Raw genomic sequence first — 19,400 nt, forward strand, 5'->3', positions numbered from 1 at the left:
TCTGAATTACGAGCCGGGTCGGTACGTTTGGGTCCGGCCAATTTTTCTCTCTCAGTGACTTCTACTTTTGTGAAACTCAGATTTTGTCACAAAAGACAGGCTTAAGGTGGCATGCCTCTAGGCGGGAACCTTTACGCACCCCTCTCACTCAGTTTGCGTTGTAGGCTCCCTGAGCGAACCACCCTCGGAGGGGCAGGGACGAGGGTCTTACCAAATCACCTTTCTTTCACGCGAGTACTCACAAATAAATTTCACTTTAAGAGCCGGCTCATAGAACGGGTTCGTTTACAAACGACACATCCCTAATAACAACTGGAGCTGAAGGTCTAGGTGTCAATGCACAGCCCCCACACTGCATCACATCAAGTATAAGAATAGGGCTCCATACAAACGCAATCACATGTCACGTCAACACTCGATTTTGAGGCTTAAAGTCGAGATTTGGTGTGTTTGCAAGTGTGCCACAAAAAGACTAAAGAAAGATAGAAAGCATGTCAGCGGACAATGCCTCAGCAATTCCCCAACTCCCGATTCCCTTCTTAGCCTTTCCATGCCGACGAGCAAACAATGGAAATCCGAGCACGCACACACCTGCCAAGCGTGGATAAAGGAGAGATTACAGTCCGTCAGAAGAGGAAATCGGGAAGACTGGCGCCAATCCTTGAGAGACTTGGCGCGAATACAACGACAGGCACGATTCACCTACATAAACACTGGTAATTGTTATTTTTCACGGTACCGTGATGTATTCTAGGGGTGAGCTTTGAATGCATCGCAGTGGTTCCACATGGGATCTTGTGTCGCGGACAATTGACAATTTCCAAAGGGAAATACATAATAATAGATCATAAATCAGAATTTTTCAACCAGTGTGCTGGGGAATATTAGTATGCCATGAGACATTGTCTGGAGCTGTATACCACATTCAAAATAAGAGTAAACAAGGACTGTGTCAGGACCAGAACGGAAACAGAACCCACTCTCGTAACGTTTCTCACAAGTTTTATTGGAAGAAAGGGAGGGGGTGGCGCCCACTATTGCTGGACGCGGGAACCAGGTCGCTCTGAACGCGGAAGTGGGACTTCTGTGGCGAGTGATGGCGGTGTCAGGAACGGATAAAACGGGTCAGTAGCCGGGATAGGATAGCAAAAACGTGGTCGGGATCGGAAACAAGTCGAAAGCCCGGAGAGGAGAGTAGACGTGGTCGAGATCAAAAACAGATCGTTATTCGGGACGGGAGAACAGACGTGGTCGAGATCAAAACATGTCGTAATTCAGGACGGGAGAGCAGACGTAGTCAATGATGGACAATCGTGACACTGGCATCGATATGAGCAACGACACTTGACATACACACAGCAACAACACACAACATACGAGTGCACCCCATGGGTTCCTTTAGTGCCAAAATTGTGCTGAAGTGTAGTTGACAACCTCATTCGCTGTCCATTCAGTGGTACCTGTTATTGCTGTGCACACGTTACATGTTGTTGGTGTGGATACCCCATAATTTATGACATCCAATTGGACATCTTATGACATCGAACATAGATACAAGCAAAAACGCTTGACATATACACACAGCAGGGACACGCAACATGAGATCATCCCATGGGTCCCATTAGTGCCAAAACTCTGTTAGATTTGTGGCAGAATTGTGCCAAAGTGTAGTTAGACGATGTCATGCCTAATCCGTTAGTGTTGTGTCTTATTGCTGTGTGCATATGTCAAGTGTCGTTGCTCATGTCTATGTTAACTTACGCTGTATTTGTTCACGTTACATGCCGTTGTTTGTGTGTACATACATAATTCATGACATCCAACATGACATCTTGTGACAACCAACAAATATGAGCATCAACACACCGCCAAGACTTGCAACATTCTTTTTTGGTAGGGGTTACTTCCCCCACATGACACAGGTAGTAGTGGTTTCCATGGTTACCATTTGCAGGGGATGGCTTCTGATTCCACTCAGATACAGCACCTTCAACATCTGGTCACCGTTTGTTTTTCAGTGTAAAGCCGCATTCCAGTCCGCAGAGATGAGCCGGACCTCAGCTTTGATGGAAAGCAGCGTGTCGCTTTCTACATCAATAATAGTGTGAAACATGAATCCGAATTTTTGTTGTTATGTTGAAAATGAACTCTGCATTTTCATACTTTTATTTAAAGTCAAAGGTTTATTTTAAAAAAAGGTTTAAAAAAATGGTCGGTGACAAAGAAATACCTATTTTGTTTCCAGGGTTGGGTAGGGTTACTTTAACTGGATTACTTTCAATTACTTTTGGATGACTCCAATACCAAATATGCTAAAAAAAGACAAAAGAAACTAAATATGAATAAAATGATGACTCACAACACGTGGTAAGCTTTCTCTCCTGGCTTTGATCTCTTTGATCTCCGGCAAAACTAACATAAAATGCGACAGAAACAAAATGAAAATAAATCCAAACAGCTTGCCAACATCATTTTTGCCGTTCCGTGTATTCCGTTACTCCCCAAGCCTGCACAAAATTTAGTCATTTTATTCATATTTAGTTTCTTTTCTCTTTTAATGGCATATTTGGTATTGGAGTCATCCAAAAGTAATTGAAAGTAATCCAGTTAAAGTAACCCTACCCAACCCTGTTTGTTTCTCTGCATGTTTGTTTAAACGTAGGTTGCAAAACAAGCAGTGGAGCTGAGATAAGCGATTTATTTAGTTTTTTCATCACAGAATATTCTGGGCACAAATGAGCTACATGACAATGGCTTGTACGGTCTATAATGCGCAGTCAAAATGGGCAACAATTACTTTTATACTGAAGGGGATTTCCGAGGACAGAGATCTAAGGAAAGCGAAACTAAGAGCGGAATTTTCCATCTTTGTTCAAACAGTATCCAACAGTAACCGATAATACGAACCAAAGCCTCGTCCCCCTTCAAAATAAAACACAAGTGAAACGATTGGAAGGCCTTACAAATTGCGACTGAATAAATATCGAATCATGACTAAATAACTGAAATAATAGAAAAGTTATGATGAGGAATTATCACAATTCAATATTCTGACAGTGGACAGACATATCAATAACACACAAATAATTACTTACGTATAAGGAAAGAAAATACTATATATCCTATAAAAATATATAATAATATAATATAATTTTATAATATATCATGAAATAAAATTACAGGCCAACTACAAAATGATAGAGAGCAGTCGTCTAAAATCAGTGATACCACCCCCTTGTCCTTGGAAAATTTTCCATGGGCGACTAAGTGTTTTCGACGGTCAATAAACAAGACTCATGTCAAGCAGAAAAAGATTCCATTTGCACTTCTTCACCTCGCTCACCCTTCCTCCGTCACCCCTGTCAACAATCGTTTAAGAAAAGCCTTCAAGTGACAGGAAGCAGACCAGTCAATCAAAAGTCAAAACTCAAACCGTCACGAGAAAGAAAAATCGGAAAGCATCCAAAATATGCACCACCATCACATATAAATGTACAGTGGATACCTCTACTTATGAATTTAATTAATTCTGGGAGTAGCTTTAAAGCCTGTAACATTTGTATGTAGAGCCACCTTTTGACTGTAAATGCGCTAATCTGTTCCAAACATAAGAGTATCAGAATATGAAACAAATATATCAAAATTAGATGACTGCACAATAAACATAAAATGAGAGGCACGTTATGTAAAAAAGCAAAGAATAAAGGAAATAATACAAATATTATTTTCCTTTTAACTGGTCCTCAGCAGTGTTTTTTGCCTCGCGTTTCTTGAAAAACTGATTTAATGACGTCTGCTTTTGCCAGCTTTTGACAATCTGTTGAAAATGTGCGAGACAAACGTCATCATAAAGAGCGATAGCCTGTCAATACTATTTCCCAGTGATTCCTTTCCTCCAATTCTGAGACTTTATGGAATTTTGCCAAAATGTCTTTAATTTGGGCTAAGAGAATGATGGCTGCGCCCTCCTCCTTGTCATCTCTGAACTCCTCCTGCACAGCGGTGTTTGTATTCATACCTTTCTATTGTCTCTTCCTTTGTTCCCATAGCCAGACAAAGTCTCTTCCTCTTTTTTTTTCCTTGCCCACTTTTCTGCATGTATTTTGTGGGGGCTATTGTAAATTATAGCTCGTCATAGCGGTACCATATGGTAGACTGTTTACAGAGCGAGAAGGGGACACGAAGAGCATGCCAGATTCACGTATAGGCACCGTAATCCCAGGTAAAACTCCGGGAGCGGCGAATGGCAGCGCATACTCTATTTTTGACTTTGTATCCTGAGACACCTTTGTAACTAGAGGCAATATTTCCCTGTTCAGTTACTTTTGTAACCGAAAACTAAGTAGAAGTACCACTGTATGACACTTTTTTGAGAGAAAACAGTGTCTACATATTGTAATGTTATTTGCCCTCATTGTCATTCTGCTTGTTTTTTGTATGAAATGTAATTTAATGTTTGCCCCTACAGTCTGTGGAAGGTATTTTCCCAAAGGGAGCCCATTACATTAGATCTAATCTAATTACCAAATTACCAAATTACCAATTATCATGTGACATGTCAAATGACTTAAAAAGCGGAAAACAAAGGAACCAAAAAAAGAGAGAAAAATGAAAAATTAGAGGAAAAAATCAGCAAAAGAGGCAGAGAATATTTAAAGATCTACCAAAAAAGATAAATGACAAAACAATGTTAACCTTTAGAGTACAAAGATAAGGTCAACAACATGGAATCCAAAGAAAAAAATGAATCTTGAAGGAACCGACTCTTCATTGGTGGGGCGCCAGCTTCCGTCGTTCATTTCCGAGAGCCTGGTCACCCTATGCCATGGGTCTTTGAATAATTTCCCATGAGGGCCACATATTTTTTCCCTGCTATGCTGAGGGGCCAGGATCAGTTCTTAACAGAAAAAGTGCAACAATTGCAGGAGTGCCTAAATGTATAAAAATACATCCCTCCATCCATTAACTGCACCGCTTTTCCTCAGTAGGGTCACGGGGGTGCTGGAGCCCATCCCAGCCATCTTCGAGCAGTGGGCAGGGGACACCCTCAACTGGTTGCCAGCCAGTCGCAGTATAAGAATGCATGTTTTCCATAAAGCCACATTAAAACAACTGTTTTGGAACAAAATCCAGGAATTAAATCATAACACTATTAATGATATAAACAATAACGAAAAAACCCTGTCCGGACTCTTGCATAGAACAAAAGTCAGAAAATAAATAATAACACTCTTTATGAAATAAACAATAATCAAATAACAGTCCGTGGGTTCTTTACAGAAGAAAAGTCTATGGTACACACTTTTGAAAAGGAGGTAGATTGTATCCTATTATCACACTAATTTTACTCATGGTACCAGACTGGTGTCAACATTGCCATGACCCAAAAGCTGTCCAGAGTTGCATCCTCACTGGTGCCCCAACAACCCAGGAGGTTAATGGATCCGTTAACCGTGATCCACAGACTAATATTATTTTGTGACGGTGACGATAAATCCTATTCTATTCTTCTTTTCTATTTTTAAACATTGTAAGTGACACATTTAGTGTCATTGTAACATATGAAATGCACGATTAAATCAATATTTGTCTTTTGTATCGTGACCATAGATTCTGTGTGTGAAAGTTAGACAATGATATATTCATATGATATCTATATCAATGGTAGTGAATTGGTAAGAGTTCGGCACTTTTTGTCATGATGACTGATTAGTATCACCTGTGCCCGCTCGTTTGGCGCAAGCCGCTGCGGGCTACCTGATTGGTTCCCCGTCCTTTTTAAGCTTAATCCTTTCACTCGCCTGTTGTCAGTCCATCAGCGAACCTCTGTTTCTACAAGGCAAGCACTTTGACTCTGACTCCCGTCGGTGCCGCTTTTTGCACCCGTTTTCCACCCGTCCGTTCCAGATTTCCTGGTTTGTCTCCGGCTACGACCTGTTTTTGATCCCGACCACGTTTTGCTCTCCCGTCCCGACGTACGACCTGTTTTTGATCCCGACCACATTTTGCTCTCCTGTCGACCTTTTTTTTTCCGTCCTCAACACCACGATCTCCTGCTACGGAAGACCCACTTCCGCATTCGGAACGCGTTCCGATTCTGTGAGCGGCTTGCTTCCAGCGTCCAGCGAGCACCGTATCGCAGACACTGCTTTTCCTCTTTATCTCAATAAACTTGTGAGAAACCTTATGCGATTGCATACCTGTCAAGCTCCAGGGCTCTATGCCCTTACAAACTGTCGTATTTTCCCTTACAAAATACAAAATAATCTTACACCATTTTTTTTAACTTGTTTATTTATGTAGTTTAACATGTTATATTGTACATATGTTTCGTTATATCATATATATTGTTAATTAACGTTTTGTTGTCAGATACTGAGTTGCTCGACATGAATGAGGTTTATTATTAAAAAAGTTCAAAAACGAAGTCGCTTGGACATTCACTGTAGAAGGAAAAAATACAAGCAAATATAATTAAGTAGAATGATACATTTTCCTATTCAAATTATGAATTGATTTTTTGCATTAAATTATTGTTGGTAATATACTGATTAAAAAGATAACCACAAACCTGTCTTTTTTCATTTTCTCCTTTTATACTTCCTTTTTTTCTTAACTTCTTTGTACAACATAATAATTCGTCATATAATGCATCAAAGCAAGTGAAAAAGCCGGTTCTCTAAAAAGAGACGGACTTCCTTTCACTACATCAAACCGCTCGCTTCGTTTGCAACAAAATGATGAAATGATCTGCATTTTCATATAGCGCTTTTCAAGTCAATGACTTCTCAAAGCGTTTTACAATGTGCTCCACATTTCCCAATAGCGGCCTTGCAGCCATGTAAGGCGCTAACCTGCTTATTGGGGGTATTAAGGGTTCAGTGTCTTACCCAAGGACACTTCGCCATGTAACACGGACGAGCCGGGATTCGAACTGGGATCCCTTGATCCCAAGACGAGCGCTCTACCTCCTGAGCTACTGCCGCCGTTTTGGTGATAGTCGGTGTCGGTGTCGATGGTACCCATAATTGACAAATTTACGTTTTTCCGTACAGATTTTCTCGTACGTCGTACACGTCTTAAAATGCATAATAAACGTACTTTGTTCGGCAAAACAGTACAGGTTGACAGGTATGCGATTGGGTCTACCCTTTGTGCTGGTCGTGACACCTTTACCCATGCATCCCGGGTCCAAATCCCAAAACAACCGAAACCTGCACTAAGAATGTTTTAGGTAGAAAAAAAATCTCTCTGTTTTGGTTCAGGACGTCGGATCAAATGTGGAGATGAGCTGCAACTGGGTTATAGTTTGGGGACCACTGTCTCACACTTCCCTCAATGTGTGTTCACTGCAGAGGTTAAAGGAACTCAAGCAGAGGGAGTTTGCCCGCAACGTGGCCTCCAAATCCTGGAAGGACCAACGCAAGCAAGAAAAAGCTCTCCAGCGCCTCCACCAGCGAGCACAGCTGCAGCAGGAACACCAACGGTGAGTGTTTTTTTTTAACGACCGCGTGGAAAATAAGATCAGGACTCCGCTGAGGTTGGAGAGCGTCACATCCATTCAATGTTCCAGGATTTGATGGATGCATCTGCAGATGTGGGAGCACTCAGTTGCCCTCCCCGGGCCACAGGTGAATTCAATTTAACATGAAGATACTGGCTTTCTTCCAAAGGTGTTTTAGGAAAAATACCGAAAGAAAACCAAGTGAATACAGTACTGAAGGGTGCTCAATTCATAACAGGAGAAATTAAATCAAATGTAGAAGCTCCCTAAAGTCCTCAGTTCTCTACATGTTTTATTTTTAGAATTATACAGTGGAACCTCGGTTCTCGACCATAATCCGTTCCAGAACCCTGTTCGAAAACCGATTTGTTCAATCACCGAAATCGTTTTTCCCATTAAAAGTAATGTAAAATTGTTTTAATCCGTTTCAACACCCTGAATGTTTACCTTGAACGTAAACATGAAGCTAACCCAGGCTAATCGTACGTTCACGTTAGCGTAATCTTCCGTACGAAAGATTACGCTAACATGAACGTGTGAAAATTAAAAAAGGATAAAGAAAAGAATTATGAATAGGATTTCTTACCTTTGTGGTGGACGGGGGGGAGAGAAAAATCATCAAAATTTTTCAACCTTTTCCAAAACTTGCGGCAGTTGCTTGCTCATGGCGCTAACTTCCTTAGCCGCATCACTCGATTTCACAGCCTCCTTATTCTTCAGTATCGTACTGTTCGTAGATTTAGCCATGCTGTATTCACTAGCAAGATCAGACTCGCCCACCTCCTTCATGTTTAACTTTTATGTCTTTCTTAAAGGCAATAGTTGTACGAACTTGTCTTTTTTTTACCTGTCCCGCTTGCACCGACCCCTTCTTTGAATGCATAAGTAGGGGCTAAAACACCTGTACGCCGCTCAGCATCGCACCCTAGCGTACCGGCGTTCGAACTCCGAATTTTTGACCGAACAGCGAAGCAAGAATTTCTCGAAATTTTTGGTCGAACACCGATTTGTTCGGACTGAGAGGCGTTCGAAAACCGAGGTACCACTGTAAATGTCTTTAATTGTTATTAATTATAATGTTGTGAACATTGTTTACATCGGTGTTCGAGGTGGCAGTCCGGGTTAAACACGTAGTCAGACATTAAAAGAGAAAAATAAAGAATGCCGGGATGAATGGGCAAAAATATTGACAAAATAGTGCTTGGAGTCTGGCCTATGCTTTATGTGCAACGTAACAACAGTGTCATGATTACTGATGCGAGGCACCTGTAACGGTTACCTTTGGCACAAACAACCCTGGTTGCTGATTGGCTCCCTGCCACTTTTTAAACTCCCGTCTTCCGAAAGGAACCCGTCAGACCGTCTGCGAACCTATGCTCTCAGCTAGGCAAGCTTTTGTACTCTCCGACATTATCCTGCCCTGTTTTCCTGACTGATACATATTGCCGACCTTTTTCTGGACCCGTTTCTGCTTTTGCTCCTCCGTCCCGGCCATCGAGCTGTTTTGCCCTGTTTTCTGCCTGATACTTGTTGCCGACCTCTTTTCTGGACCCGTTTTCTGTTTTGCTCTCCCGTCCTGGCCATCGACCTGTTTTCTCGCTGTCAACGACTACCCTCGCTCAGTCTACCATATGGTACCGCTATGATAGATAGATAGATAGATAGATAGATACATTTCCAGCAGCATCCCTGAGCTGAGAACAGTACAATAATAAAGCCAAAAGAATAGAATATACAAATACCCAGTGTGACGTGCAAATGCCCACTGTAGCGTGTTATGTAGAGTAACTAAATAGTGCTTCACAGAATACATATTGCAGTAAGATTCGGTAATATCCAATGTAGGTGGTGTGGTTTAATGTGGGCCTTTATTCTGCCGGGTGGAGTTAAAGAGCCTCATGGCATGAGGAAGAAAAGATCTCTTCAGTCTGCCACTTCCGCGTTCCTGACATCAGGTACCCGTGACCGACAATCATCGGATCGTGGATGCAAGCACTGCTCTCTTTCTTAATAAAAACTGAGTAAAACAAACATTATTGGGTCCTGTCTCCGTTCCTGGCATGTGACAAACAATCAAAAATAGTGCCATAACATTTAGCAGCATCAAAATTCCCCAAATTTGATACATAAGAAATGAATAGCCGTTTTACTACACATAAGCTATATTATGGTCCAATACGTCTCTTTTTGTCGTAGGGCGTTAACTAGTTTTGGAACTGCGAACAGGTGTGTCCGATTGCCACACACCTGTCCCTCATAATCCTTTACGATGACATTTTGGATAACACACAAGGTTGGGTCATTTCCATTTACACTGCTATTGCTACCTCTGAATTGTTTTTTGTTTACTGTTTATGAGGAGATCATTTCTTCCTCATCCCATGAGGCTCTTTAACTCCACCCGGGGAGTAAAAGCCCACATTAAACCCCACACCCACATTTGCATATTACCCTATTATTTTTACAGTGTGTATTTTCTGTAGCACTATTTAAATACTCTATATCAACACGTTATATTGGGTATTTTTGTATTCTATATCTTTTATTTGATTATTTTATTTTTTAACACAAGGATACTGCTGGAAACGTGAATTTCCACTCAGGGATGAATAAAGTATCTATCCATCTATCTATCTATGGTTTGGACATTAAGTGAGTTGATGTGTGCCCACTTGCTTTTCTCCTTGTTTTTTACTTTGTTTATTGCATTACCCATTTCAGCCTGAATTTATTTTGTGTTGTTTGTTACTTTGTTCATTGCATCTCTAATTCTGGTTTGGTCTTTGATTCCGATTTGATAATGTCAAGTTCGGTTTTGTTTGGATATTTTGCGGTTTTGTGACCCCTTTGTTTGTTACTTTTTTCCTGTTTTTTTTTAATTAAATGCCATCATTATTTTGCCTCAGTTACCTGCATTTGTGTTTGCCTACCAAAAAACCTAGTAGGCTTTTTATTTTTCACAGTCTTGTGCACTTGTTTTGGGTGGTGATGCCGCTAGGAAAAAACACTTTCCGAGCCTGTTTGACCTTGTTTTAAGGGACATTCCAGAGGGCAGCAGGTCAATGAGGTGGTGGCCTGGGTGAGAGAAGTCCTTTATAATCTGTCAATTTCCTCCAGACTGGGCGAGAAGCAGCCAATGATTTTCTGGCCTCTGTTGTTATTTTTATATTATTTTGTATTTTTTGATTACTGTTAATAGATTACTATGCCTCTCTTCATTTGAACAAACAGGGACCATAATCACTTACAAACGGAAGAAAGAACATCAAGAACTGAATTTTCTTGTGGTTTTATTTCTTACCTCAAGATGCCCGAAGCTGTATTTTGACGTTTATTTTTTTGTTGGACCAACTGTAATACTTGGCAACACCAATAACTCAAATAATTGTGTTGTTTGTGATTCAAACAGTTCGTGCCTTGCCCCATTTAATTAGGGTATTCAAATAACAAATTGAATTTGATCAAATAAATGTACACATACAACCCAGAATGCTTTGTGGGCTGTTAAGTCAAATCGAGTCAAGTCATGTTTATTTGTGTAGGATTAATCACAAACAGTCTCAAAGGGCTGCACAGACCACAGATTATTGCAAACCACAGACTATTACTACTAATACTATTACACCATCCCCTGATTTAAAATCTACATGAGGGCAAGGAAAAACTCAAAAACCTCAACATGAAGAAAATGAAGAAACCTTGAGTAGGGACCGCACATGAGGTAATCCCCCTTCCAGGATTACCAGGCTGAAATTAATGTTGCAATAACAAATGATAAACAGATATTGTCAACATAAAATAAAGGTTATTCATATGCTATAGCAGTGTCTGAAACTCATGACAAAAAGTTAGCGGACACCAGGGCAGACAACTCCTGCCTGCCCAACCATAAAGTTGCCTGCCCCGTTTTTCACAACTTGAAATGCAATAAGACAACTAATCGCAAAAAAAAAAAAACAACATTGTTGCAAAGTATTAAGGATTGATAATCAGAATATATAACAAAACAACACTTTAAAATTAAGTTTATTATACATCTGCTTATAACATCCATTACATGTATATGACATCACTGTTTACCATCTGCCATCAGTATGTACCTGTATTTACTCATCTTCATTCATGCAATGTTTGCGTTGGGTCATCTTTTAATGTATGTTTACGTTTTGTAGCGTCATAAATTTTGTTAGCTTCTTTCGAATCTTTCTTCTGGGGCTGAGGTTTTGGCTTGATTCCTAATCACTTCTCAATTTTTATTGTGTTCTCTGTGCATCTACTTTGGAAAATGATATGCAAATGCACGACCTTATAGCACTCGGGAAAGTCTTGAAGTTATTCGAAGCGGGCTTCTGATCGGCTGCCGAGTATGCAAAATGCCAAACGAACTGAAATTCCAAAATTTCCAAACCGAAAGAAGATTTCGAAATCGGAATAAAGCAAACGTTTGATTAGAAAAAATAGAAGATTTTTTTCTTTCTTGAAAAAGTTGTCGGCCACCCGGGCGGAGACGTTTTGTAAGTTGTACGCCCGACGTAAAAGATGCACGCCCCGGGCGTCCGGGCAGACGTTATTCCAGACACTTTCAATAGAATAGAAGATAATAGAAAATAATATTACTGTACTTTGATTTAAATCAATATTGTGGGTTAAATAAAAAGTCAGTTTAGTTCATGTCTTGAAAACTTAATTTGGTTATCAAAACAAGAGAAAAACTTGTACATGTAAATTACCCACAAAGCAACTCAAATAGTACGGTCATTTGGTGGGATATGAATTATTTTACCAAACATTTTTGGGACAAACACCTTAATGAGTCTTGCATCTCAGCCAGAGAAAGCAGTTTAAGAGGCAAACTAGGTTTGTCGATGCCTGTGAAGCGTGATCTAGGTACATTTAATTTAAAAATACATACATCTTTGTCATCCATCATATATTAAAGAACACCAATATCAACCTCACAAACAATTGTGACGTCATGAGATAGGTACCCAATGTTAAGGCGAAGCAACAGGAAAAATGGTTAAAGCCTGTTCCTAAAGTGGCCGTCCACGTATCACTAAGACTAGAAGTTTAATTTACTGAGGCTGATCGTAAAGCTCTTACCTCGCTATTAAGTAGGTACAGGTACTGCACAGAGGACCACCCTCTGCACGGCCTAGGGACGTCGTTTTTCTGTTAGCTCTCACAAGAAAAAGGCAAGTGGCTCACTTCCACCTTTGCTTTGTGGACTCATCTCAGAGAATTAGGTCTCATGCAAATGGCCTTTAGTTGGGACCAAAAACATCAACAAAAGAGTGTGCTTGTATCTGAACACATTTTTGTCAAAATAATTATATTTGTTGTAACAAAAATTTATTGAATGCAAAAATGACTGACTATGTTGTGCCTTTTTTGTCATTCCAGCAGTCACGGAAAGACTTTTGAGCTACGGAGCGCCTTCAGGCTTGTCAGCCAGCTGCAAGACGGAGGCGCGCAGCACAAAGCCTGCAGCCCTGTGGACAAATTTGAAGCTTTCAAACACACACAAAGGCCCCCAGCCAAACACGGAGGCCCATATCCACCAAGCCACCAGCGAGAAAATCCGTCCCGGCCTCCCTTTGAAAGACCACCGGCCAATCGGGCCGAGTCGCCGGTAATCACTCATCCAGAGTCCGACAAAGATCCTTCTGCAGTAAATAAAGAAGCACATGTGGGCTGCCACTTGCCTCTGGTGGGGCGGGGTAGAGCTGGAGGAAGGCGTGGGGTGTCCTTCTGTTTCTCACGCAGGGGGCCACGGCTGGAGCCCTCCGCCTCGGTTTTCTCCGACCAAGAGGAGGAGGAGAGAGAGCGGGAGCGAATGAGAGAGCGGATTAAGAGCATTTTGGAAGACATCGGAAGGGAAATTGAAGGTGTTGGTCAGAGCAACGCGGGAGGAAATTGCACAGAGGATGCTAAAATAAGGGAGACTGTGAAAGATAATGAAAGTGTTGATTTAACAGGCTCAACATCATCAAATGCAGGCCGGACAGGAATGAAGCAGATGCCGGGGGCAGGTGTGGGCACGCACCTGTCGGTCTTGGCTAAAAATGGTTCCACCTCTGTTCAGTGGCCCGTAAGTTTGCTCAAGTTCACTGAGTGTGAGCCGCACATCTCATATAGCTGCAACCCAAAATGCATAAGACAGCCGCAAACAGTGGAACAACATCCGCAGGATCGCAATCAGCTGTGTGATCACTTGGATGAAACAAATCCGAGCGAGACAGCTATTCTTACACCAGACACTTATAACGCTTTGCGAAAAGAGATGAGTCCTGTGCACATGTCGGGAAACCTGAAGGAGAACGTCAAAGCGGGAGCACACCTGTTTGTCGGGAACAAAAATCTTTCATCGTCAGGGGGAAGATCAGAAGGGTCGTCGTGCATACTAAGTTTAGAGCATCGTGTGAGGGTGCCCTCCTTTCCATGTGACCCCACTCACAGTGACAGTTCTTACGCCGCCTCTCTGACTCCTCCGAGAGACAGTTTAGCAAGCGCTGGGGGGATCAAGGTGGGAGCTGTCTCCTGTAAATTAGAATCTGTCACTGAGCTTGGCACATGCATCGCACTGCCCAGGTGTGTGAGCAAGAGTGAGATCAGGACAGCTCCTCAACTGCAAAAAGGAACTTTAAGCGGGAAAAGTAAACACGGTACACAAAAGCACAAGTTGGGAAAGAGAAAGAGGGGAGAGAAGCAAAAGTCCAGCAACAGAGGGCGAGCGGCGAGGTGTAAAGTGAGGAGTGTCGTTTCTGCTGTGTCCAATGCGAGTGTCACTAGTAGAGGGACTGGAGCCAAAAATGGACCACGGGAGGCAGAGAAAAGGGGGAAATTTTGGAGAGCTGAGAACGAGCCAGTTTATGTCTCTGTCAGAAAGAGGAAGCCCCACAGGAGTCACTGCCCGACCTCGTTGTTCCCGGTAGGCGAAGAGTCGGGGGAACGCCGCCGCTCATCCTCCCGGCGTGCCAGAAGAACGCCTAAAACAGGGGAGGACACGTTTCTCCGGAGATCACGCTGCTCCTTACACTCTTTCTCTCCAGGATTCAACACAAAGCTGTTTTGGGAATCGGGTCACCATAGCAACCCCAGGAGTTTAATTGACTGCAGTTACCCTGACAACAGCTGTGGTGACAGCCCGGTAAGGAAGAGGAAATTCCTCCGTGGGGACAAGGGATTCATTAGCAGTAACCGAAGTAGTTTAAGACGCTTTGAGGAGACGGAAAAAGAGAGGCACATGGGTTACAAAGACCAAGATTTGTACTCAAACCAATGGAACCGGTGTAGTGAGAACGGTAGACTGAATTCTGTTTGTAGATGGAGAAACAAGACTTTAGGGTGGGTTTCGGGAAGTAGGTCCAGCTGGAGTCCAAGCAGCAGGAATATGGCAAAAAGAGGATCCAGCATGGAAGATGCAGATTGGGATAAGTGGACATTGGGAAGCAGTGACAGCTGGGAAGAAAGGCGGACCTTCAAATCGACTTCAGGCTCCTGGACAGGTCCAGACTGCAGGTGGGGCCCCGGCTGCGCATGGGGTCCTAAACAATCTGGACATGGGAACCTTAAATATTCGTGTAGCCCTGAATGGTGGACTAGTAGGCGGACGTACAGCCCTCCAAGACAATGTAACATATATGAGTCCTGTAGAAGTCAGAGCCCAAGTCCCTGCAGCCCGTCTTGCAGCAGCAGCATGTCAGAGTTCAATTGGGAGTGGAGCAAAAGCAGCACTTGCTCAGGAACAGTTTCGAGGGGCTTCTCATCTGATGTGAACACATTAAGTCACACTCCGGCTTTTTCAACCGACCCTACTTCAATTTCTGGAGAATCATCACCAGAGCCTTCACATCAAAATGACAGCGAGTTGACTTGTAACCAAAGGACAAAGTTGGAGTGTGACCCAGAACCTCCCATTTGTATTACCACAGAAAAAAACAGCCGATGCCAAAGTGATCCCATAGCACACAAACCATTGCGGACATTGCAGCTTCCCCTCATAGGGAAACTCCCTGCGATCCAGGAAAAAGCAAGAAGGAGAAAGGAACAGTTGGACAAGATTCAGAAAGAGGGTGGAAACGAGGAGGAGAGACAGGAATTGGACAGTTTGTTTCTTTCTATCTTGGCTAACTCAAACCGTAGCAGTATGCCAAGTAGTTGTCCGGTGGAGATTGGGACTGAAGACAAAAAAACAGATGCATGTTCAGCTCAGCCAATCAGCTTTAGTGCCGATGAGATAGACAAGTACCGCCTTCTGCAGGAACAGGCTAGAGAGCACATGCAAAAAGTTCTGGAACATTGTGAAGAGAGCACAGATCCGCCATTGGACGCCAATTCAAACACTACCACAAACACCGAGGAGAGTGCGATACCTTCGCTCAAACCTTTGCAGGATCATGATCTCCAAGCGAGACTCACACATGTAAACTTGCAAGATGATTTCAAAGAGCCTTTGGACTTTGGTGTCCCCAACTTCTCTCCATTGGCACATACCCCCCCTTTGACAAACCTCCATCAGTTAATTTTACATCACCTGCCTTCACGCTCCTCTCCTGAAGTCCACCCGGCTCAGTTAGGCCACCCACCTCTAGCCCTACATCGTTACCTCCACCCTACTCCGATCCCTCTATCGTCGCTATTCCCCTCCATCATTCTTGCTCACCCTCTTCTCCCAACTCCAACTCTCCCTCCAGTGTCTTCGTTCCACGTAAACCCACTGGCGCCCCTAGCCCTGCAACCCCCTAACAATCTACGGCCTTTCATGGACACGTTATGGCCAGTCAGGTTCCAACAAAAAGCCTTGTAGCAGTGTGTAATTGTGTTTATTAATCGCCCATGGCGGAAGTGGGCAGCTGTTGGACAGTGGTCGCACCTGGTGTCAGTACGGAATAGTTTCAAGCTCTTCACACATCGAGCAACCCACCACACCCACTCCCCAATTGTCCAGTTTTAAAATGAAAATCTGTTTTTCCGTTAAACCCTTGCCGACTGCAAGACAATTTATTATTTGCTCTCTCGATCAATTCGAGCTTATAATAAAAGGGAAAGATTCACCTGCTATTCAAAGACCACCAGGGTTTGTGTCATCTCGCTCTCTTTGTGATAGACCAGCTACCTTTTGAAGTGTGGCCGTCAATCTCTTGTGAAAAATAATAATATCACTTTTTTGACTTGTTTCCGTATCACAAAAGTGGTAAAAATAAATCAGACATAAAACAATCAGAAACGAAGTAGCACAAGTATACTCTGACTTAATCAGGTACCATCTCAGCAAGGTCTTAAATTTTGGTAATTAGTTGAAGGACGTTTCTGGAAATACTTTTGGTTTTATAAGGGAAATCGATAAAGTTTTAAAAATATAATTCTTCAACATTAAAAAATTACAAAGTAATGAATCTGCTTTGCATTGTTTTTAAAGAAAATACTTAGAGAGAATATGTTGCACTGTAGCCGTTCTGTATATGAAGGGATGGATTTAGTAAGGATCTTCTGTAAATTCGTGTCATCGATACATTGTTTTGTACTTTGTAAGAAATTACAGCAGAGTTTGTATTCCAAGTCGTGAGCCCATCCATACTTTTTTGTTTGGCTTTGGGCGACGTTGTATATTTCACACGTATTTACCCAAATGTATTTATGAAAGTTTTTGCGAAAGCATCCGATCTGTGCTAAATTAAAATGCATCTTTAAAAAATGCCTCAATGTTTTTTCTTCGTTTTTTTATTTTGTCGTAAAGTGATGACTTAGAAAGTCATTTTCAATCTTGAACTGTCACATGCTTGGCGTCCCAGAATGCAATTTCACATAAATACCTTTATGCAAAATTTCAGAAATGGGCTGAAGAGAGTAGACACAGCATCAACACAGGGTTCCTAAGTGATTTAGCTTTAACCAAAAACAATCACAACTGTCAGGATCTCGCACTGCCCCTTCCCTCGGAGGATGCCAACCAGGAGGGAATGGCAGAACTGCACACATCTGCGTCCATTCTCAACACAACTGACACGTGTCATCTCAGGCCTTCATATTGACTGCTGCAAAAGCATAGTCTCTTCGGCCATTGCCATTGTCATTTTTGTGTTTTGTTTGTGGTTTGGTTATTGTGTTAGATACTACAGATTTGTTCTTCTTTGTTTGTTGCTTTTTTCATGGGTTTTGTAATGAAATACTATGCGTATTTGAGCACAACTGACTGGGTACCTACTCTCCTGCACTTGGGTCCGTATTCCGCAAACATAACAGGAACAGCATTTACTTCAGCTTTAATAGATTTACAATGGCACAACATTACAAGGTGTAAATGCAAAATGTGTTTATTTTCTCAAAGAAATATTCCTAGATTGATAACAACCTGAACAAGTTAATTGATGGGACGATGTATATTATATAGAGTTTAAAAAAAAGTTAATTAAAAGCATCAATTAAAAAAACAATTTATTTGAATATTTGGCAAAGATGCATGAACTAGCATATAAACGTGTACCCCCCAAAATCAAAAACCTTGTGAAAGGCTGGCCAAAAACCTTAGATGAAAAATGGTGGAGTTTGGTCACTTTAAGTGTCTGTTGTTTGTATTCTCCCTTTTGCTTTGTAGGACTTTAGTAACTGGCTTCATTGAGGATGGGGAAAAAACTCATTGTAAATAAAAGATAAAAATAATGATACAGGCCTGACAGTGGGAACAGTTCAACAATGAGACACAACTGTGCAAAACTCAAGAGGCTGAAAAACATGACCTGCAGGGAAACAACGGGCCAATCTGTTTTACCACTACATTTTTCACAATAGAGAACCAATATTTGCATATCTTATCCAAACTACTGCATTAATCCGAATTTGTGTATGTGTGTGTGTGTGTTTGAATGTGACTTATGCGAGTGTAGCTATGTTGCATGTCAAGGCACCCCCAATAAATACCAACAAGATAGATAAACATCTACTTTCATGTAGTCTGCTTTTGTGGGGTCTCTCACCCTCTGGCGACCAAATTGAGCACTGCAGCTCCAGTCCACGACCACTCCAAGCAGCTGAAGAAGATGGTGGCCAGGAAAAAGAAATAGTTGAAAAAGAAAAACTTTGGGGTTCACCGCCCCCTAACCCCACAGGTCCCCCCTACCCCTTTCCCCTCGGCCGCCCGTCCGTCGGCCGGAGCCATCGAGGGCCGTATAGCGCCATGTAGAGCCATCGCGGCCCGAGCGGGAGACGTGACGTTGGTGACTTTTTCATCCGCGTTAACAAACGCATTTTGTAGAATACGATCGCGCTTTATTGTTTAAATAAACCCGTTATATAGACTACGATCGCCCAGTTATTTTAATTAGCTCGCTTTATGGTTTCAATAAGCGTATTATATAGAATACGATCGCTTTTGTCGGAAGCGCAGCAGAATGCGCGTTCACGCCATGGGGGGAGGATTCTGTACGGGAGTCGGATTTGGGCACAACACCGGGAAACGAGAACGGCGCGCCGTGCTAGGGTCGTGGGCCGAAGGGGATTCCCGCAAAAAGTGAAAATCTGCAAAGTAGCGACGCCCCTTAAAAAAAAAAAACATTTTTTTTTTTTTTTTCCCATTACAGACCGCAAAGATCTGAATCCGCGAACGTCGAACCGCGAAGTAGCGAGGTCCCGTTGTATTAGTATATCTAACAGCAAGTCAAACCATCCAGTATGTTTTTCTCGTAGCATGGGTTTTGGATAGCCCTCCCACCAGAAGCGCGTGATTCCAAGATCGGCTCAGGAAGGAAACACGCTCCGCCTCTGGCAGGAGGCTCATTTATTAGAAAACACAAGAATGAAACAACACATCTGATTGGTTTAAACAAGAGTATATTAACACAGGAAAGGAATCTGATTGGGTTAGACAGGAATCACATGTTTAATTGCAGTGTATAAT

At 42.2% G+C, this 19,400-nt stretch overlaps 1 protein-coding gene across 2 annotated transcripts in view; it reads left to right on the forward strand.

The window, feature by feature from the left end:
• znf804b (zinc finger protein 804B) overlaps positions 1–17,203 on the forward strand; it is a 109,491-nt gene extending 92,288 nt beyond the window's left edge. Inside the window, exons 3-4 of one of the 2 annotated variants that reach the window (XM_088327230.1) lie at positions 7,356–7,486; positions 12,908–17,203. In XM_088327230.1, coding sequence (XP_088183356.1) covers positions 7,356–7,486; positions 12,908–16,313 — 3,537 coding nt within the window. In that variant the 3' untranslated portion in view covers positions 16,314–17,203. The remainder of the gene's footprint in view (positions 1–7,355; positions 7,487–12,907) is intronic. The other variant, XM_088327231.1, reaches the window with a different exon arrangement.
• Positions 17,204–19,400: the final 2,197 nt, after the last annotated feature.

The sequence above is a fragment of the Urocampus carinirostris genome, chromosome 2 (assembly GCF_059441175.1).
Source record: "Urocampus carinirostris isolate Australia breed hairy pipefish chromosome 2, RoL_Ucar_1.0, whole genome shotgun sequence".
NCBI classification, from domain to species: Eukaryota; Metazoa; Chordata; class Actinopteri; order Syngnathiformes; family Syngnathidae; genus Urocampus; species Urocampus carinirostris.